The sequence below is a fragment of the Callionymus lyra genome, chromosome 3, assembly GCF_982586985.1.
Source record: "Callionymus lyra chromosome 3, fCalLyr1.hap1.1, whole genome shotgun sequence".
NCBI classification, from domain to species: domain Eukaryota; kingdom Metazoa; phylum Chordata; class Actinopteri; order Syngnathiformes; family Callionymidae; genus Callionymus; species Callionymus lyra.
The window spans coordinates 22,945,685-22,967,827 of record NC_141820.1 but is presented as its reverse complement, the minus strand read 5'-3'; the positions used below and the strand labels follow the sequence as shown (position 1 = coordinate 22,967,827).

At 42.8% G+C, this 22,143-nt stretch overlaps 1 protein-coding gene across 1 annotated transcript in view; it reads left to right on the top strand.

Moving 5' to 3' along the window:
- The window catches only part of pou2f2a (POU class 2 homeobox 2a), a 51,131-nt gene extending 38,923 nt beyond the window's left edge, over positions 1–12,208 (top strand). The window contains exons 6-16 of the mRNA XM_087787132.1: positions 657–899; positions 2,154–2,271; positions 2,905–2,996; positions 4,747–4,989; positions 5,054–5,195; positions 5,807–5,955; positions 6,030–6,227; positions 6,301–6,349; positions 7,221–7,362; positions 8,071–8,144; positions 9,555–12,208. Coding sequence (XP_087643258.1) covers positions 657–899; positions 2,154–2,271; positions 2,905–2,996; positions 4,747–4,989; positions 5,054–5,195; positions 5,807–5,955; positions 6,030–6,227; positions 6,301–6,349; positions 7,221–7,362; positions 8,071–8,144; positions 9,555–9,910 — 1,806 coding nt within the window. The 3' untranslated portion in view covers positions 9,911–12,208. The remainder of the gene's footprint in view (positions 1–656; positions 900–2,153; positions 2,272–2,904; positions 2,997–4,746; positions 4,990–5,053; positions 5,196–5,806; positions 5,956–6,029; positions 6,228–6,300; positions 6,350–7,220; positions 7,363–8,070; positions 8,145–9,554) is intronic.
- Positions 12,209–22,143: the final 9,935 nt, after the last annotated feature.

Genomic DNA, 22,143 nt, shown 5'->3' with positions numbered 1-22,143 from the left:
GATTTCTCTCCTCTGGTCCTGAACCGTGTTCAGGAACCATCAGTAGATTCTGATCCACAGACCTCAGAGCCCGAGCTGGGGTGTAAGGCTGGATCAGATCAGTGATGTAAGGAGGAGCCTGACCATGAATAGATCTGAAAGTAAGAAATTAATAAATTGTTAGACTGGACTTGACCCTGTCCAGGCTACAAAGTGTCAGAGGCAGGGGGTGCCCCAGGGTACCGGTTCATCATAGTCACACAACCACACACAAACACACTCACACCGACTAATGACAATAAAAGAAAGTCTAAAGTCTAATGTTGAAGTTTCTCCAGCAATCCCATCATCATTTTAAAATCTGTTTTTTAATTCTGTTTAGAATATGTGTCAAATATATACAGTATATAGTATAATGTGAAGCGGGTGCAGGTTTACGATGGACTTGGTCTTTAGGGTTGGTCTCTGGCGCTGCAGTAAATGACAGACAAGTATTTGGTCTATGCACGCGAGCATGTTGACACGCCAGGTACTTCTTGCATAACCTGTGGGAAGTTTCTGACTCAAATACCTAAAGAATGGCTCATCATGCTCGGCTTTATGTCACGTCCACCTCACTTCGCTCTCCGCTCCTGTCGCCGAGTTCTATTTTCAAGTCTTCTCCTCCTTCTCCTCAGCTGGCCGCCCTCCTGCCGGCGCAGCAGCAGTTGCTCCTGCAGCAGGCTCAGGCGCAGCTCCTGGCGGCGGCGGTGCAGCAGTCCAACGCCGCACATGCGGTCCACGCCGCTCACGCTGCAGCAGCTCAGCAGCAGAACCACGCGCAGATGCAGCAGCAGCAGGGGAAGCCAGAGCAGTCGGTCCAAGGTCCACCTTCACTACCAGCACTGGCGCTGTCACAGCCAATCCAGCTCACGGCCCAGGTACCGGCAGCCAATCAGGGAGCTACACACTGCTCATTATAAGTTTAGCTAGTTTTTGGTGTTTAAGTGTTATTTACTAAATCATCCGAAACTGACTGGTCAGTCAGGAACACAAATTGATTTAATTTCCAGTGCATTATGGTACTTGGAAAGCAAAGGCTGCTTTTATATATCAGCATTTTGTTATTATGTCAATATAACTAGATGTATACAGTATCTATGATGGTTACCCTCTCACCGGTGATAAACAGGTCCTAAAGAGTCTTCTTGGACTCTAAATGACCGACATGAACTGCTCTGTGTCTGGACTAAACCTGATTTTTCCTTTTTGGCCTTAAAAAGGCTGAAAACAGTTGCTAAATACTTCCTTATTATTACTGCTACAGTAGCGTCAATAGGCTCAGTTTCTCCGTTGCATTCCCTGGAAGGTTTTGAATATATATATATATATATATATATATATATATATATATATATATATATATATATATATATATATATATATATTATGTTTAAAGTTTTTGGTCTTATGTTAGGATTATATATTAAAAGTGCCAATTCCATTCTTTGCCTTAACAACAAGCCAGGGAGGTCGTTCACCTTGACCCAGAGAAAATACAAGGGATACCTCAAACACATTTGTTTCAGGCCTCTGGATCACCTTGACCCTGGGTGGATCATTATTTCAAATTAAATCTAAATTTAAAAAAAACAATTAGATCAAAATGTTCCTTCACTTTACATAACTGTTGATAGAAATATATTTTATTTATTTAAAAACGGCAAATAAATCATAAAATTGTCTGAATGAGACCTTGTTGGCACGCTGTCCTTCCTGTCTGCATCACTTACAGAAACAATGTATTTGTAATAGGCAAACATGTTCAGTGGTACGTAAAACTCGCTCACGGATTTAAATCATGATTAAAAAATAGTTTTTTATATTTAAACATGACGTATCGTATGAAAAACTGATTTTAACAAAATAGATTTAAAAAAACTGACTTTTGAGTCAATATGCTAAGGTGCTAATTGAATGTGGGACGTTCAAGGCTTGTTGAACCTTAACCTAGTTACTGCCAATAAAGACTAGTGTAGAATTTAGAATTCCCAAGAGGACCCGACACAAAGACCCAGTTAGCATCATGCTAACTTGACATCGTCCTGGCTACAAGAGAGAGAAGACAACATGTCACTTAAATGATGGTTTGAAATTTAAAATTAGTCTAAGACGTGGATCTTTCATCCGTGCAGGACATCCAGCAGCTCCTGCAGCTCCAGCAGCTGGTTCTAATGCCGGGTCATCCTCTGCAGTCTTCGGCCCAGTTCCTTCTGTCCCAACCCACGCAGGCACAACAGCAGCAACAACAAGGTGAGTAAACAATAGAGGGGTCACAGTTCTGGGTCACTCTTCATCTTCACAGAGCCTCAGGTGACAAACAGCGAAGCAAAAATGTTCACGGCTTCTTCTGTCTCGTCTGTTCGATCACTCTCTCGCTCTCCCGCCTTTACCGTAACAATACGAGCGCTGCTGACGCCACCATTCGTCACATTTCTATTTCTTTCCTTCGCTTTCTTTCCCGAGAATTATTGTGTTTTCTTCCAAAATGTCCACGTTCGCATTTCTGGAAGGTTCAACTTCAGGGTTAAGATCAAACGTCGTTGACACATCTTTCAAAAGTTGACGGTTAGACTCCTGGCACAGAAAAAAAAAACGGCTCAGCAACGTGTTGAATATATCCGTTGGTTTGGCGTGATCAGGTAATTGTAAAAAACGCTGAGGTCACTTAACACGTCTGACACCTTATTCAGCTATCAGTCATGTCCTTGATGTGTCTTCGTGTAATTATTTCGCTCAATTTGAATTGTGATGATGCTGTCATCAGCTGTCAGATTACCTTCTCGTTCCTGCGTCAGCAAGTATGTGGGCGGTGCTTCCTGGCAAAACACATCAGAGGTTCAGCTTAATGAAGTGATGCATGATGAATATTTTTATTTTCTGCAGCTTTGCTCTCGTCAACAAATCTGATCCAGCTACCTCAGCAGAGTCCGGCGGGACTCTTGACCAGCCCCCCTCGCCTCGGACCCCAGACACAGGTACCACCATTTATGCTAGTAGAGTAACTGTGTTAATCTAGTACTGACAGGGGAAATTAAAATATGATGAAGCTAATTATAAGTTTGTCCTTGTGATTTTTCTTTGTTTACTATGTAACTGCTCTGTTACTTATCTTAGCTTTGATAGCACTTCTGTACTCACAACCTTTCGCTGCTAATGCTGCCTTTCCTTTTGAGGAGCTTTGAGAGTTATTTTTCACTCTCATATAGCAAACATGGAATTTAGATGATCTCGTGCATTTTTAAGGAATGTTTTTTAACCTTTATTTCTCCTTCTAAACCTATTTATATTTATCAATCTTACATTGACTTTGGAAGGTAAACACATTTTAGTGAATAAAATGAAAATATTACATTAATTTGTTGTTTTTTGCCTGTAACCGAGTTTGTAAAACAAGAGATAGTTCAGCCTAATGTTAGTTTTGAAATTTTAAATATGTGCCCCCGAAGAAATGCCCATAGTATTACTACAAAAAGTAGCTTTAGAAACTACTAATACTTGTTATTGTCATTTAACTCTGCTAAAAATAAATCAGCAGATAAAACAAAATAAAAATAACCTACAAAACAATGCCATGCAGCATAAATTTACCAAAGTTTTATTCACATTTTCACTTACATTTTTACATTTCACTTTAGACACACTACAACAGTTTTTTTTGTTGGCACGTCATTAAATATATCTACGATTTGAATCTTGTCCGGAGATTTTCTTGATGTCCTCCTGAGGCCACCGTAGTTGGGAGAATTACTGGTGAAGAGACATTGTTCATTAATCGTGGAGTAACTTGCTTGGTGTACTGGTGGTAAACTGTAGTTGAACTAGATGATGTGGCAACAAAATACACATGAAATTTAAGTACCAACAAGTTTCTATGTGTAGATGAAGTATCCCAAATATTGCTCAGTCATAACTGGAAAACTTTTATCTTACAGTTCAAAAATAATAATAATCATTTCAAGCCGTGGGTCAAGGGGTGACTGTCCTAAACCTACCTAGAGCCATCATCAATACTGTCGCCACCGTGTTGAACCAGTATGTCTTGAGTATGTCTTGGTAGGACCTCCTGTACCGCAGCAAGCATAGCAGAGATCTGGACCCAAAATGTGAGCCTTATTTGGTTCCATGATTTAACAGTCTGCATTAGAACTACTGGTTCCTGACAGGGTGCTGAGAGTCGGATGAAGGTTAGGTAAAGGTTCAGAGCTTGTAGATATGTTGTAAAGGTCAGATACTTTTTCACACGGTTCAACCTGGAATCTGCATCTTCCAATTGTCTCCAGTAACCTGCTGCTCTGATGCATCATCACATAAACATGAGTCATTTCCCTCGCGCTGCGACGCTCCACTCCAGTCAACAAGTCGTCCTCGGGTTCACATCTTATGCCAAGAAACGTGTGAGCGTGTAATTTAGCCGCTTTCATGCATCCGCTCAAGGCAATCAAGCTGACGCGACACATCACCTCACTGCTGTATGTTGACCTGCCCAGGTCATGACAAGGTCGATCAGGTCATCTGGTTATAGATGCTGCGTTTGATTTGCTCTTGTCGTAAATGTTTATGTTCATGAGGCCTGATGAAAAGTAAATAATTCATGTCGTGTTCAGCTCTGCTCTAAAAAAAATAGCAGTTGGTTATAACTTTGTTTATGGTTCATGTATATTAAGGTTTTTTAGCACTTGAAAAGTTGTTTATGAGTTGCTTATGATTTTTTTTTTAATGCTGCAGCGAGAGAAGAGCAGTGATGTTGGAGGGGGCTCCAGTGCTGGTAGCTCTATAGCCCCTCCTGGTGGTGGCAGCAGCACCGTCGGCTCATCGATCGGGCCCTCGGCTTCCAGCAGCACCATGACGGCACTGAGCGCAGGCCTGACCCCTGGTGGTCACCTGGGCGAAGAGCCCAGCGACCTGGAGGAGCTGGAGCAGTTCGCTCGCACCTTCAAGCAGCGACGCATCAAACTGGGGTTCACTCAGGTAAGCAAGGGACACGCTCGCGCTGTGTGAGGATCCTCGGAGATGTTCATACTCTATCCACCAGGGGGACGTGGGCGTGGCTATGGGGAAGCTCTACGGCAACGATTTCAGCCAGACCACCATCTCTCGCTTCGAGGCTCTAAACCTGAGCTTTAAAAACATGTGCAAGCTGAAGCCGCTGCTGGAGAAGTGGCTCAGCGATGCAGGTGAGACCTTCAGACATTCCTGGATTATTTAGACTTTTTCAGTCGTATTTATTGCACATATATATATACAGTATATTAATATTATTTAGTTTGATATATAAAGCTTTTCATTTATATTTATATTTATTTTTTATTTTGGTAATTCAGTTTTGAAAATTTCTACGATGGTTTATGTTGCGATTAAACCTAAAAAACTCTCTTTCTAGTTTTTATTTGTATTAATACAAATATTGTACAATTCTGAGTTCCGGGGCAGGAGTGAGAGTATCTGGATGTTCTGTTCTATATTAGTCTTTGTATCCTTTGTCTTTGTTATTTTTCTTTGACCTATGTTCTTTATCTTTATCTTTAGACTTAGATTGTGTCATCTTGTGCTTTCTCTTTATGTTCTTGTTCTTATTTTATTTTGATTTATTTTTTATGAAAAATTGCTGTATTTTCTGTGGCTATTGGGAAAAAAAAACAATTTCAATCTTTATTCAATCAATAACGTTTTACCTTACCTTACCTTACCTTAATATTAAATATACATTATGTTTTATCATTCCATTTATCTTCTTGTTCATTTACCATTTATCCAATGATTTATTCAGTCTTTTATCCCTTTACAGAAACTATGGCGGTGGACAGCATGCTGCCCAGTCCCTCCTCCCTCTCCTCCCCCCTGCTGGGCATGGAAGGACTTCCGGGTCGACGCAGGAAGAAACGCACCAGCATCGAGACCAACGTCCGTGTGATGCTGGAACGCAACTTCAACGCGGTGAGACTTCTGGTCAGGGTCTTTTGAGTTCATGTCCGGTCCTGCTGCTAACATGGTGCGATCTCTGCGAGCAGAACCAGAAGCCTACCTCGGAGGAAATCATGATGATGGCCGAGCAGCTCAACATGGAGAAGGAGGTGATCCGCGTCTGGTTCTGTAACCGAAGGCAGAAAGAGAAGCGGATCAACCCGTCCAGCAGCACCACGCCGCCGCTGCCCAGCCAAACCCCACCCATCGTGTCGCACAAAGTGGCCTGCTACAGTCCGCACATGGTAACCCCTCAAACTCCTGTTTGTTGTCCGCTTTGTGGTTATTTTGACCATAATTTTACTCACGTGTTGCCAGATGTCAAGTCACGGACTGTCCCAGGTCACAACAAGCCTCAGCACAACCGGTGAGTCGCTTTAAATGCTTCGTTGACTTGTGAGCCACATCAGTCATGAACGCCGGGATTATTTTGAGTCTTTTAACTTAATTAAAATGTCAGTTTTTCCCAAAAATAAAGTCACACACATCTAAGTACACATGACCAGATGCTGTAGTGAGAGAATCTTCTTCTTATTTGAAGACTATCTTTTAAACTATATTTAGATTTTTAATCAAAATCATATATGAATATAAAAAATATGTTTAACTCAGTTTCAAAGTTATATTAGCCTATTAAAGCCTATTAAAATGTAAAAAAAATATTAAATATTAAACAGTCTTGATAAAAAATATTGGATTAAATCAGTCTTATTTAAAGACTTCTTCTGTCTTTTAAACTAGGTAAGGTTACTTGGTGATATTTAGGTGATAAATTGTTCATTTCAAGCCACAAATTGTAACCAAATGTAGTAAATATCCATGTGGTGAAAATCTATCATATATCAAAAATGCCTTTTTAACCCTAGTTAAATTAGGAAGTCAACTAATAAGTTAATAAATATATAAAGTACTAAACTGTCTTTTAAACAAAAATAAATTAAATGTTTTTGAATTTGAGGAGGAAAATAAAAACATGTCATGCTGTCGTTAAGTTGAAGTCGTCGCTCAGATGTTTCACCGTCGTGACTGCTGCTGTCCTGATGATTCATGGACTGGTCATCCAGGTCTGAATCACTGAGTTGACAAACGACCTGACAGTCAACAAGCAGCTGGAAATGTATCGCACTGTTGGTTCAAGGCTGCGTCGTCCACCTGCTATTTTAAGATCTATTCAGAGGGGTCCATGTCCATCCTCAGACCAGAGACTCTTCTCATCCGTCTTTCTTTCGTCCTCTCAGCCCCGAGTTTGTCTCCGTCCACCTCCTGCCCCATGACTCCGGCCGGCTCGGCCACAGCAGGCCCCGCCTCCTTGTCTGTGACTCCGCCTCCTCACAGCACAGCCAGCCCTCCTGCCCTCAGTGTCCACGGACTCAACGCTGGGTGAGTCACTTTTAGTCGGTTTAGTCCAGCCGTTCATCAGGTGTCGTTCAGCAGATGTGTTGCTGAGTTCATCTGTGTGTGTGTCTCAGTGTGAATGTGATGTGAAAATAGCTCCTTGGCAGAGGTATGCGCTTATTGTTGGTTAAAAAAACATTTTATGTGGCACCTCCAGCTCTAAAAAAAACAGTTGCCAGGACAACAGTCACACAAAGACACAAAACCATTCACACACACACTCATACCTACGAACAATTATAGTTTTTGGATTGGGAGGAAACCGGAGTGCCCGGAGTAAACACACGTAACACAGGAGAACACACACACTCCACACAGAAAGGTCACAGTTTCTTGTTGTACTTCCTAAGCAGGCTCACAACACAGTGAAGGGTTGAGTGTGGACAGCATCTCTGCAGCGGAAGTGATTTAGAGATCATGGCACTATGAACGATTTTGTTTTCAGTTTCTAGATAGTGTAACAAGTTTGATCACCAACCCCAGTCCTCACCGGTCAACCATTCACCACATCCATGAACCTCATTGGTGGTCTTCCTCTTCCCCTTATTCCCAGCATTTTTCATCACCAACATCCTACTCCAGCACTGTCTCCTTTGTTCTCAAACCATCTGGCCTCCAAACTTTCCTCTGGTGAAGCTTCAACTGTCTTCAATGAATCTTTTTCTGTCTCTTCCTCTTTTCCCGGCTGCTCAGAAACACAATGATGGGAGTCAACACAGGCTTGAGCCAAACTCTGTTGAGCAGCAACCCGCTGGCCACGATGCAAGGTGCGTGTGTGCGTGTGTGTGTGTGTGTGTGTATTCGCCTCTGCTCTTCTGCTTCTTGACGTCGGCGTGTTAAACCCTTGAATGGACCGTGGACCCACTGGACAACTGGCTGCTATCATCATCACACATTGACCCTCGTGCCTCGTGGCAAAGCTTATTGCCCTTGAACCGGGACAATAACATCAATTCTAATGTGGGGCCTGCTGGCTAAAGAAGGCGCTTACAATGCGTTTTGTTAAGCTCAGCTGTAATTCGCCCATCACACGCTCCGTCTCTTTAGAACGTCCCATGAATTCTCCCTTTGGTTCATGCTCCATTCATCGCCCACCCCCCCCTCCTCCGGGCTGTGAGTTGATAAGAAGGATACACTCCATTATTGAAACTGCAGCACTGCTGCCTTTCATCACCAGGGATTTTGGCGAAGGAGGATCCTTTAACAGGAGTGAAAGGATTTCAGGTGGAAGTTCTTCCCGGGGCCGCACACGAGCGCTCGCTCTCACGCTGAGCTGCTTCTTATCAGGGGCGTCGCTCTGACCCCAGAGGAAAAACCTGATGTTTACACAAACATGCTACACATGGGAATTATTTGTAGAATTATAATTAGGGACACAGCAATTATATATGGTTCTCTTAAGGAATTATACTAAGAAGCCTTGCAGTGTAATACTACAGAGCCTCGTGGAGTAATACCTCAGAGCCTTAAGAAGTTATACTACGAAGCGTCATGGAGTAATACCTCAGAGCCTTAAGAAGTTATACTACGAAGCGTCATGGAGTAATACCTCAGAGCCTTAAGAAGTTATACTACGAAGAATCATGGAGTTATACCTCAGAGCCTTTAGATGTTATACTACGAAGAATCATGGAGTAATACCTCAGAACCTTAAGAAGTTGTACTACGAAGCGTTGTGGAGTAATACCTCAGAGCCTTAAGAAGTTATACTTCAAAGAATCATGGAGTAATACCTCAGAGCCTTTAGACGTTATACTACGAAGTGTGGTGGGTTAATACCACAGGGCCTCACAGGGTAATACAAAGGAGCCTTGCCGAGCAATACTATGTGCCCTCACATTGCTGCTTTGTAACCTACTAAAGTCGTACTAAAAAGATTTTAATACATTTTAGGCCTTATAGTCTGAAAAATACGGAACTTACAAAATAATTCGTCCCTCCTATTTTTTTATTAACCTCATGTTTCTTCTAAATTGTATAGTAATGTCAGGCTTTTCAAGCATGTGTGGTAGGAGCAGCTTCTTGCTAACTGCTGCATACATCTTCACTGGTCAGTAAAGGGTCCATAAAGGTCATGTGATGTACTTTGTATTCCATACATTGTTCCTCATAGTCTTGAGTTGTCTTTGTGGTCATAATGTTATGACACTAATGTTGATTGTTTTGTTCCCCCTCAGCACTTGCAGCCAACAGTGGTCAGCTCTCCATCTCTGGCCTTGAGGGGAGTGCTGCTCACATACTCCTGGGGGGGCCCGGTGGGGCTGTACCTCACTCCTTACGCCCCTCTCTCTTCCTCAACCGCCCCACTCTCCTGCCCATGGTGACCGGCTCCATGACCACGACCTCCGCGCCCGCCATCGTCACCTACACCAGCGGACCCAGACCCTCCTACATTCAAACTCCCGGGTCCGGTTCCGGCAACCTCATGAGCCAGTGTCCGGACGAGTCCGCCTCTCCGTGTTCAAGTCCCGCCTCCTTCTGCTCCTTCAGCGAAGCCTCGCCGCCGCCACTGGGCGGCGCCATGGCGGAGTGACGAAGAGGAAGCTTTAACACAAATGTATATCTACAACCTCGCCTTTCAACCAAAGCCATCTCTTTATCTCATCCATCGCTCTGGTCGTTTTTCGCTGGCCGTCTCCTCGCTGATGTCTCCCGAAGCCAAAAATATACTGACACTGATGAGGGGAGGCGGCAACGGCTGACTGAGGATGGAGAGGATAGAGAGAACCGCGGAACGGAGAGGGAAGCGAAACCAAATAATGAATCTGGAGAGGTGTTTTTGTTCAGGCATCGGAACTTTTTTTATCGTCTGGAGGAAAAAGAAACGTGAAACGAGGGCAGGGGGAGAAGCCGGACTGTTTGAGAACAACGGGAGGCCACAAAGAAAAAGACTTGACCGTCAAGCTCAGGCGGTGAATAGATGCCAGGAGAGATAAAAAAAAAAAAACACTCAAAGAACAAAAACCAAAATCTTCAAATACCAAATACTGAAAACCAAAAAGGACGCCAAAAAAAAAAAACAATAAGCGGAGAGAAAAGCTTTAGTACGAAAAGACATTCTGATCCGTCCGGGATCGATCCAGTGCTCCATCACACTCATCCTCCATTCCACTCCGACCTCCATTGTCAGGTAGTTATATCAGTTTTACTGTTTCAGCAGGAAATCTACCTCTCTGGTTACAGCTTTAAACCGACAACCCTCTTTATTCAGAGCAGACGGGTGGAGTTTACTGACGCCTCACAACAGAAAACTTCATTTATATGTTTTCTTCAAGATCATTTATTGAAGTGACAATTTAGGACAAGATTTTTTATTATTTATTAATGTTTTCTATGATTGTATTTATATATAGAGAGTTAACCATTTATTTCAGGTGCACAAGGATTCCATTTTTTAAAGATGATGGAGGTGTGAAAAATTCAGCCTCAACACAAACATTCCATTGCAGCGATTGAACTGAGCGCTAGAGAGAAAAAAGGAAGGAGATGGGGTTCCAGCTCTACTCTGAGTCTAAATTGACCAAGCTCCTCCGTCAAAGAAAGACACTAAATATTATTAATGGTTGTATTTATAGTCTCACACTAGTGTAGTCTCTTGTGTACGTATCTTCGCTTTGTCAGCATAAACACTAGCATCCTGTAAAAGGTTTTAAATTTCTACAAAAGACTTTATAAAAACTGTTCACCCCATTTATCTAAAGCACTTGTCTGAGTGGGTTTTATTCTTGTCAACAAACGCACTATAGTTATTTCTGTGACTTATTTACCAAACAAATGGACACTGACTAGCCTGCGGTAGCTACCGCTAAGCTAGCATCTCTGCCCAAATTATTAGCTTTTGTTGAAACTGGCTTTGGGTGGAAGACTTTTTCTCTCTTAGTCGCACACTGCCGTGAACTCTTCCTAACTCATTGGTCTTATTGTTGGAGTGATGGACCTCAGTTGTCTCGTAGCAATAAACTCCACCCTGTTGTAAAATCAAACCCAACATTCGTAACACGATTATTATTTGTCTGCCGTTTTTTTGTGGCTTTTTTTTTTCTCCAAACAAACCTACCAAAGCGACTCATCCTCACCATGTCTCAAGCCAAAGTTCAAGTCTCAGTAGCGTTCAAGAAGCGGGTCGGGCTCCACATGCTCGCACACCATTTGCCTTCTTTCGTTTCATCATCGAGTCCTCATGTCACCCACACTTTCTCATCCTCCACCCGACCGTCACTCTCGGAAACCAAAGTAATGGCCTCTGGCGGCGGCGCTCGCCCCTGGAGACGGGCGTCCAGACAAAACCTCAGCTGGGTCACGACACACACAAACACACACAGGATATCTGCAAACCAAAAAGAAACCACAAAAGGAAAAAAAAAGGTGAAGCACTGGCATTCCCTTTACTGCCCCCCCTGAAAAAACCCTGCCCTCCATCCTTCCTCCCATCTGCCCCTTGCCTTTGTCTCCAAAGAACCCATCAAAGGGCCAAAAAAAAAAAGGAGGATGAAGAGGATCTGATGAGCAGAGGAACCACAAGCTGCAGGGGAAACGCTGAAGAGGAGGAAGAGGAGGAGCGCTGGAAGACCAAAAAACCAAAAAGTAACCCAAAAAGCTACTACTACTGCTATTAGTTACGTACGAGTGATCGGAAACCAAATAGGAAGCGAGAGGAGAGGAGAGGAAGGACCGTCTGTCTGTCTTTGACTGTGATGCTGTTTGTGTGGCAGACAGAAGCCTCTCCCTCCTTCTTCTCCTGGATCAAATGTGGAGTAACCTCAACCAACTGACTTTGAGAGTATATATATATATTTTGGGTTTTTTTGCGTTCCATGATGTGTCTGTTAAACGTCTCATTGCTTTCTATTTACTATGCGGGGGAAGTGGGCGGGTCCTCGGGTGGCGGTAGGGGTGGGTGGGGGGGGGGGTTGGCATGTCTTGCCTATTTTCATACGTCTCTTCAGTTGTGCTCTTTTTTTTATGATTTTAGGTGGAGAAAACTGTGAAAATATAGCTTCAGTCGTCGATGCAGAATGTTGTGAAAAAGCCAAAAGTGAAAAACCAAAAGCTAAACTTTTTTTTTTTTAAACGTACAACCAAAACCAAATAGAACAACCAAACCGATGCACAAGCTGTAAAGATGTGTGTGTCTGAAAGTGTGTGTGTGTGTGTGTGTGTGTGTGTGTGGACAGATAATTATCTTACATTCAAGCTAAACTGCTACATTCTAGTCCGAAACATCGTATGAACTTTCGTATGAACTTTGTATTTATTTATTTATGGATCTGGAGACTTCGGTTGATACTAATTTTGTTCATTTACTTATTTCTGTGTAACTTGGGAAAAATATTTTTAATAGTCCAGACCAAATCTCTAGATGGGACCCTGAGTCTCCCCCCCTCTATAGAAATAACATTTTAAGATTTGAATCATTTCCTGTGATGGATAACAAACAACGAGAGTCTCAGGTCAATATAAAGAGGTTGATAAAGATCATGAAGGCGACACGCGAGCGACGAGCTAAGAAATGCTTGTTTCGGTCCAGAGGGAATGTATCCCAGAGTCTGATGGAAAGAATGTTTGGTGTCGACCGCCTCTGCTTCTGTGCGACGAGACTCGAGCCTGAACACGATGACTTGATTTCCGAAACCTAAAAGCTTTAAAAAACTCTCACTGGCTCTTTGTTAGGGGAAAGAATATTTGTATTTAATGTACGTGGGAAGTCGGTTTTCCCACCGCGGGGAAAGTGTCTTTGTATTTAATGAACTTTGTGTCTTATTTATTTAATTATTCTTATTTATGTATTTATCGGATTATATTTAAGTCTCTCTGGATCTTTGTACAGCTGATTTTTGTTTGTAGGTTTGCCAAGCTTGTGTCTGCAGAGCGCAGGGATCTCAAGGTCCAGAGAAGATGCCAAAACAATGTTGAAGACCAAACGGACTGATTTTTTTTGTTTTTAAATGCGGAGCGGAGTGAAGGAATGGAAACGTCAATGGAGTCGTTCCATCCCTCCAGACATGACACTGTGTCATCTGTCGTCACCGATCGTCAGGTCGCAGCAGAAGTGATCACTCGGCTCCACATTCAAACCGGTTCTCAACTGGCCAGATGGGTTTGCAAGTTTGAACCTCATTTGAGAGCAGAACAACTATCTTGAGGTCTTTACCGGCATTGAGGGTTGAGGTGAGATTAACAGACAACATGTCAGGCAGATCAAAGGACTCAAGAGGCTAGAACTGGATTGACCGGTCGATCTACGTTCCTTCAGCATAAATCTTCTTTTAAAGTCACTATTCCAAAGATCGAACAAACTGTCTCTGGCTCCCCCCAATGTCAGAATAGTGTAACTGCAATGTCATGGCTCCTTTTGTTGTGCCATTGCCAAACACCACATGTGCATTTGTTTACAAAACTTGACTCTCGTGTCAGTTTCTAGTTTTATCTTCCTATTAAGTTTTTCAGTACTTCATATAAAAACACTGTCTCTGATTCACAACTGTAAAGCAGTTTGATGGTCACGTGACAGACGGACTATAGGTCAGGGGTCACCTACCAATTACCAATTATGTTTGATAAAGTGTTTCCTTTCTTGGTATTTATTGAAAATGTGTGTTCAGTGTATTAGAGTAATATAAACAATATATTTAATATATTTAAACACTATCTGGAGTGCTCTACTTTGTGAGTCATGAAGGTTCAAAATTTCACAAAAGATAAGGTCAAAGTGTTCGGCCTCCATCACACTGAGTGGCAACAGAAAAGTGGGTCAGACAGAAGAAATACCAGAGAGTGTTTCCTGGTTGTAACTCACTAGCTGGTGAGAGAAAATCCTCCTTAAGAGACTTCTGTCCCTGCAACACTCTTATGTGAAGTGGGTGATAAATGGTCACGACGGTTTGTATTTAGCAAATGACAAGTTCCTGGTGTTGAACTTCCTTTGGTCTATTTTAAGTTGAATAAACTGAAATTTCCATCCAAAAAAGGAAGAAAAGTTTGCACCGAACAATATTTCTCAAACAGGACAGCAGATCTAGTCTTAAGACGTCGGTCAGACCTCTTTAGAATGTGACTCTCAGGGTTCAGGAGCTGCTTCACCTGATGGAGTTGAACCTTGAACTCACTGCAGCCTGACGATGGTGACGTGAGATCGATGCTCGAAACTATTGTTATGTTTGTTTCTTTGTGTCGAACACATTGTGGGAACGTTTCCTCCATTTATGTTTCCATCCTCCTTCGTTTTCTTCTGTGCGGGACGAGGTCTTCGCCTCATACCTCTGATGAACAAACCAAAAAGATATTCAAGCTTTAACGACGTAAGACGACACGACTCGTCTGAACTCAGGAGTTAAGGAACATTGAAGAATTACGTTGGCAGTTTTATGGCTTTACCGTCGGATTTTTGTCGCCCCCTGCTGGCGTGTGCCAGTGCGTGCGTTTTCACCGCTGATGCAAGAAAACATGAATAGTGGGATTTTTTTTTTTAAAGAAACGGGACTGGCATCGATATCACTGGTTCTTTTTTGGACCAACACTGACTAGGCTGAACATTCATTTACACAAGGTCACATCCACACTTCTGCGTGAACTCACCATACATTTTAAAGAACCAAAAGAGACATAAAACTTTTAAGACAAACGACATGTAGGAGCTTTTTACCACATCCTGAAACTTTAGTTGCATGTTTGCTCAAGCTTTTGTAATATGATGTCAACTTCTATCTAAACTTTAAAACCAAAATCTTCACTTTGAAGTGAAGTTGAACACGGATATGTAGCTATGATTCTCCCATTCGCCATCCAAGTGCCGTCGTGTGGACGTGGCCCCCAGTCACTCTGTACATAGGGACAGTGGGAACGAAAGGTCGTGGATGTTTCAAAGGGTGTCGGGTGTTACAGACTCTTTAGGCCTTGACAGATTTTTCTACTGTGGTTCGTTGTGTGGCGTTGAATGTTTGTTTAAATAGTTTCTTCAGTATTTTTTTCTTCTTTGGCCTTGTAAACACAAAAACACCACAGGAAAAAAAAAAGGAAAACGAGAACAAACGCAGTCCGTTTAAAATGTGATCCGTTGTTTATTCAGCGAAGGTTTTACTTTCTATTTTTTCTACGACGCAGCTCGAATCCAAAGGTCATGAGGAAGAACAGCGACAAAAGATTTTACTGCTGTGGAAGAAAACCTCAAAGTGAAAACCAAAGATCCACTGTTTCTTCTCACCGCGATTTTTATTTCTCTTCGTTTGAACGGCTGTGAACTCTAAAGGTGTTTGTTTTTTTTATCAACTCTATTTGTTCTTTCTGTTCTGATTGGTGATAACGATAAGCTGTATTTTGGCCAGGGGGCGCTCTCTGAGTTTTTAAAGCTGATTCTGTTGTTTGGGTTCTGGAACCGGTTCGGTGCAGTTCCTTGAACCCATTGCTATCTGTGTGCCTGTTGTTTTGGGGGAACTGGGACAAGAAAAAACTGTAAGTGTTAGGAATAAAGTGCGAAATTTAGACCAAAGTCAACACGTGTGTTGTTGTGTTTTTCTTCACATGTTGTTTTATTTTCCTTGACATTATTGTGAAAGCTGCACTTGTGGTCATTTTCATGAATGAGGTCCTTAGACCACATGCCTGCCTTATCCACAGACTTCCTGTGAACTAGTGATGCCTACAAATCTTGGCGACCAATAGCCTCTGATGTGGATCACGACTTTCTTCAGCCTCCTCATCTCGAAGCTCTTGACCTTCTTCTCTTCCATCTAGAAAACCATTATCAGCTGCATAAACAACAATAATGACTGACATGTGATGTGAATTCAGAGTCTAACGTTAACAGCGTCACACATCTCATCCCAAGGCTCTGATCAATCCTCTGCACCGAAAGGTAACTGTCCAAGAGTTCTACTGTAGAGAAAAACCCTGCACCGACATTTGCACACTTCGGGTTAGGGTTAGCACACCTACCTTTACCGCGCATGTCAATACTGTAGTTGTCTCCCTCTATCGGCCAGAGGTGGAACAACAGCTCACAGGCAATGGTTATTGGTTTATTTGCCAGCGTTGATAACACAACACATGGTTTGTTTGGTGATGACATAACAGAATCAAAATTCAATGATATAAATGATACAAAATTAGATTGATAAAATACTATAAGTTGGCATTAAATGAGAGACATTACAATAAAGCGCTCTATAAAAAACAACTATAAAGTAATTAAAATAAATTAAATACAATTAAATAATGTTCTCTAGTAGTTTGAGTAATAGAACCATAATGTTCTGTGATGACTATGACTCAAAATGTCTATTTTAGTGTGTGTGGCAGTTGAACGTCCACTCTCTGGGGATGAAGATCCAGATCCTGGTTCAGCTACTACAGTTCTTCATTGCCTCCTCCATCACTGTGTGGTATTCTGCTGCAAACAGGATGAGATATTTCTTCGATTCTTCAACCACCTCAACATCTTCAGGTCTGGAACACTTTAGAAATGTGTTCATAAAGTTAAGATCTCTTCATATCCCTTTTCAAAACCAGATCTTCTTCATCTCTGAATGCTCTGAAAACAAGACCTTTTTACTGGAGGTCTTCAGTGTCAGAACCAGCTCCGCTGCTGGTCCTGGGTGGTTCTGACCTGGGTGGCCCGCGGCCCTCTGTGGGAGTTTCCAGTCCGTTTCAGTCTGTGGATGTTCTGGGAAGTTCTAGCCCGCGGGTCAGAGCAGCTGCTGCGTTTACACACAGAACCTCTCTGAGATTTTCACTGGACGCGATAAAGAACTTCAGTGTTTGTGGCTCCAGATGTTGACGCCTGGACTGGTGCCGTTCCAAACTAAATTAAAAGTCTAATAATATTAAGTAAATAAGTAAAATGCCGTTTTTTATTAAAAATTATTTCTGGAAAAAAAAATGATCTTTAACTCGAAATTAATTATTTTTCGCAAAATGATCTTGTAAAATGTACTAATGATTGTTTTATTGTTGTTTCATATTTTCAGGAGGTCAAAGTATACAACGAAGAATGAATTATTCTCACATTTATAGTCACAAATACCACAAAACATAATTGTTAGGAGTATATAGTTTATTAACGACATCAAATACCCTTTGATGAGATTTATCTTCTATTCATTGTTTTTGAATGCATTGAGGAGTAGTTCTCCAATCTGTCCACACGGTGGCGTCTCTTCATTGTTTAACGTCAGCCGGAGCGGTTTCCTGTTCTGAACGCAAGAATTTAAATAAATCAGAATAAAGGAAATTGATTTTGATTTTTTGTTTTGTTTGGAAATAATGAAGGTTGACTTTGTTTTCATTCTTGTGCAGAAGCGGAAACTAATAATGGTGACGCTTTAACAGTGGAAACTAAATACAAATGTATATATTTATTAGCATTTGAGCATATTTATATTTATATCTCCGTTTTTTTTATTATTATTGATTTATTTGTTTTCAAGTGTGCTTCTTGGCTCTAATACAATTGTTTGTGACATAAAATGGAAATAAATACGAAAAAAAACAGAAATAATTATATATGTTTTAATTCAAGTTTTAGCTTTTAGCGCAGTGCTAACACGTTTCTTGACTTTGATACTGCATTTGTGACATGAACGAAAAAAAATGAAAATACACACGAAAGAAATAAAGATTGATATATTAAATCACATATTACTATATTTTCACGTTTGTTCATATTTATGTAATTAGGTTTCAATTTAACATTTAGCTTTTAGCGCTATGCTAGCACGTTTCTTGGCTTTGATACTGCATTTGTGACATGAACGAAAAAAAGTGAAAATACACACGGAAGAAATAAACAGAAATAAAGATCGATATATTAAACCACATTTTACTATATTTTCACCTTTGTTCATATTTATATATTTAGGTTTCAATTTAACATTAAGCTTTTAGCGCTATGCTAGCGCGCTTCTTGGTTTTGATACTGTGTGACAAAATTCAGAAATAAATACAAAATAGAACACAAATAAATACGGATATATCTATTTACATTTTAGCACATATACATTTAAACAGTATTTCCATTTTGTTTGTTTTTTTTATTTTTCAATTCAACTGAACTCATCTACGATCCCTGTTATCCCCATTAGCGATACTTTCCACATCAGACGACACTCACTGGAGAACAAAATCCCGACTCCACCTTCACCTCAGACGCGGAGTCACCTTGAGGTGACCTCTGCGCTGGACGCCGCTGAAGGAAAAAGTCAGGGTTGACCACATCTGCGCTCAGACGTCTACTGACTCCACCACCTTTGCTAACCGCTGTGATGCAGACGGTCGCTATGGCAACCGAACTGGGGTGTGTGGTCTGAGGTTAGCGGGGTAACTGGCGCGGCGTCTCGTCGGCCAATCACGGCGGCTGTGATGTCTGCTGCCACGCCGTGCAGCCAGAGGAGACTCCGCGCCGTCGTCGCCCCGGAACCCGGACCAACAGCACCGTCGCTCGCCAACCCCGGCGTTCCGGGCGAGAGACCGGGTCCTGTCTCACCCCCTCGCCCCCCCGACACTTGATATGTGGCTGGAAAAGTCTTCAAACAGAAAACATGGAGCCAGAGTGTTGATGGCAGGAGCTGGTGCTGAGTCGTGTTGGTTCTTCTGGGCCTCAGACGCTCCACAGACGTCTGCTACCAGGAAAAACTTTGTTTGTCGTTGAAAATACTAGTTTTTATGACATAGTTTACTGCGTCACTCGACACACGTCGTGGTTGTATTTGGCATTTAATGGATATAAAGAGTGTCTTGAGGATGGTGGACACTGACCTGGAGAGTCTCAGAACCTTCTAGAGGTTCACACCAGTATTAATCAGAACATACATACAAGGACGTGCTGGGCCATGTTTGGACCCGAGGCCAGGAGTTGCTCGACAAGGTCAGGAGGGTCAACAGCAGGTCACAGCGACCTGTGGTGAGAGGAGGTGGACACACTGGAAAGGTGGCCAGTGGTGATGACGCTTCATGAAGCAGATTATTGTCAGAGCTCAGTAGGGGGCGCTAGTAGCTCATCCATGATATAGACATTATATATTAATGTATATCTGTCTGTCTTTCTGTCTGTCTCTCTGCATGTCTCTCTGACTGTCTCTCTGACTGTAGCTCTGTCTTTTACTGTCTGTCTGTCTGTCTGTCTGTCTCTCTGACTGTCTCTCTGACTGTCTCCCTGACTGTAGCTCTGTCTTTTACTGTCTGTCTGTCTGTCTCTCTGACTGTCTCTCTGACTGTCTCTCTGACTGTAGCTCTGTCTTTCTCACTATCTGTCTGTCTGTCTGTCTGTCTCTCTGACTGTCTGCCTGACTGTAGCTCTGTCTGTCTCTCTGACTGTCTCTCTGACTGTCTCTCTGACTGTAGCTCTGTCTTTCTCACTGTCTGTCTGTCTCTCTGACTGTCTCTCTGACTGTCTCTCTGACTGTAGCTCTGTCTTTCTCACTGTCTGTCTGTCTCTCTGACTGTCTCTCTGACTGTAGCTCTGTCTTTTACTGTCTGTCTGTCTGTCTGTCTGTCTCTCTGACTGTCTCTCTGACTGTCTCCCTGACTGTAGCTCTGTCTTTTACTGTCTGTCTGTCTGTCTCTCTGACTGTCTCTCTGACTGTCTCTCTGACTGTAGCTCTGTCTTTCTCACTATCTGTCTGTCTGTCTGTCTCTCTGACTGTCTGCCTGACTGTAGCTCTGTCTGTCTCTCTGACTGTCTCTCTGACTGTCTCTCTGACTGTAGCTCTGTCTTTCTCACTGTCTGTCTGTCTCTCTGACTGTCTCTCTGACTGTCTCTCTGACTGTAGCTCTGTCTTTCTCACTGTCTGTCTGTCTGTCTGTCTGTCTCTCTGACTGTCTCTCTGACTGTAGCTCTGTCTTTCTCACTGTCTGTCTGTCTGTCTGTCTCTCTGACTGTCTGCCTGACTGTAGCTCTGTCTGTCTCTCTGACTGTCTCTCTGACTGTAGCTCTGTCTTTCTCACTGTCTGTCTGTCTGTCTGTCTGTCTCTCTGACTGTTTGCCTGACTGTAGCTCTGTCTGTCTCTCTGACTGTCTCTCTGACTGTCTCTCTGACTGTCTCCCTGACTGTAGCTCTGTCTTTTACTGTCTGTCTGTCTGTCTCTCTGTCTGTCTCCCTGGCTGTCTTTCTGTGAAAATATCTGTCTATTAGACTGTCTTTCTTTCTGTCTGTCTCTGTGTTTTTATTACTGTCTGTCTCTCTATCTATCTGAATACCTCTATAACTGTTACTCTCTCCGTCTTTTTGTCTAGATGACTGTCTTCCTGTCTGTCTTCCTGTCTATCTAACTGTCTCCATGTCTGTCTCTCTTTCTATTTTCTGTCTTCCTGAATATATTTTTGGCTTTTTCTCTGACTGTCTCCCTATCCGTCTGTCTGTCTCCCTGACTGCCTCACTAACTTTTTCTCTGAATGTCTCTTTGACTGTCTCCCTGACTCTCCACCTGATTGTCTTTCTTATGGTCTCTCTAGCTCTGTACCTGACTGTCTCTCATACTGTCTCTATCTTGGACTGTCTCCCTGTCTGTCTTCTTGATTGTCTCTCTGACTGACTCCCTCACCGTTTCTCTTAGTGACTCACTGACCGTCTCCCTTTTCGTCTCTCTCACTGTATCTTTGACTTTTTCTCTGTCTGTCTCCCTGTCAATCTCTCTGTCTGTCTGTCTCCCTGACTGTCTATCTGACTTTTTCTCTGACTGTCTCTCTGTCTGTCTCTGTGACTAGCTATTGGACTTTTTCTCTGACTGTCTCACTGAGTGTCTCTCTGACTGTCTCCTTGTCTATCTCTCTGTCTGACTGTCTCCCTGTCTGTCTCCATGACTAGCTATTGAACTTCTTCTCTGACTGTCTCACTGAACATCTTTTTTGATTGTTTCGCTGACTGTCTCCCTGACTCTCCACCTGACTGTCTCTCACACTGTCTCTCATACTGTCTCCCTGATGAAGCTTGATAAAAACAGAGCTCACAGAGCAGGGAGAGTCACCTCTGAAGATAACAAGGAAGCTTCAGGATTCAGAGGAGATCAGAACATGCTCTGTTGAAACCAAGACGTGTTCCTGGTCCATCCCAGGACGGTGAGATCCGACGCCAGGAAAAGAACATTTGTGTTTGTTCCCTACAGCTTCATTAACATCGACAACCAGGAGGCCGGTGAATGTCGTGAGCTCTGAACTCCGCGTGGACATGCCTGGAGTCAGGCCTGAGTGGGGGTCTGAGCAGGCGCTCGCATGTGAAAGCAGAAGACAACAAAAGCTCCGCAGGAGGCCCTGATAAGGCCCAAAGCGAGAAGTGGAGGAGAGATTGTTGTGATTGATCACGGGGGTCATTATCAGGAGATTATCTGCTAACAAGCTCCGATCAGACCACAGCGCTCGTGAAGGAAGACTTTCAAACACACACTCTTTTAAACATTTATTCTCAATAAACAACACGGAGAGAGTAACAGGTTTTCATTCTCGCACAGATGGTTGAGATGAATGGACACGTCTGAGCGGAGAGGAGCTCAGGTGGAGCGAGGAGGAGCCGAGGTGAGGAGGAGTTTCGGGGACTTGAAGGAGAAGAGGAGGCGAGGTGTGGGCGAGCGGAGGATGAGAGGTGAAAGAGAGTGTGATCACTTCAGAAGAAGAGTAGGATGAAGAGCCTCCACACTAGAGAGGAGTGGTGGAGTCGTGTGAGGAGGCAGGCAGAGGAGGAGGAGGAGGAGGAGGAGGAGGAGCAGCAGATGACAGCCGGCCGAGGGGACATTTCGTGATGTTTCCTGTTGTGCTACGAGATGTTTCACCACCGTCTGGCC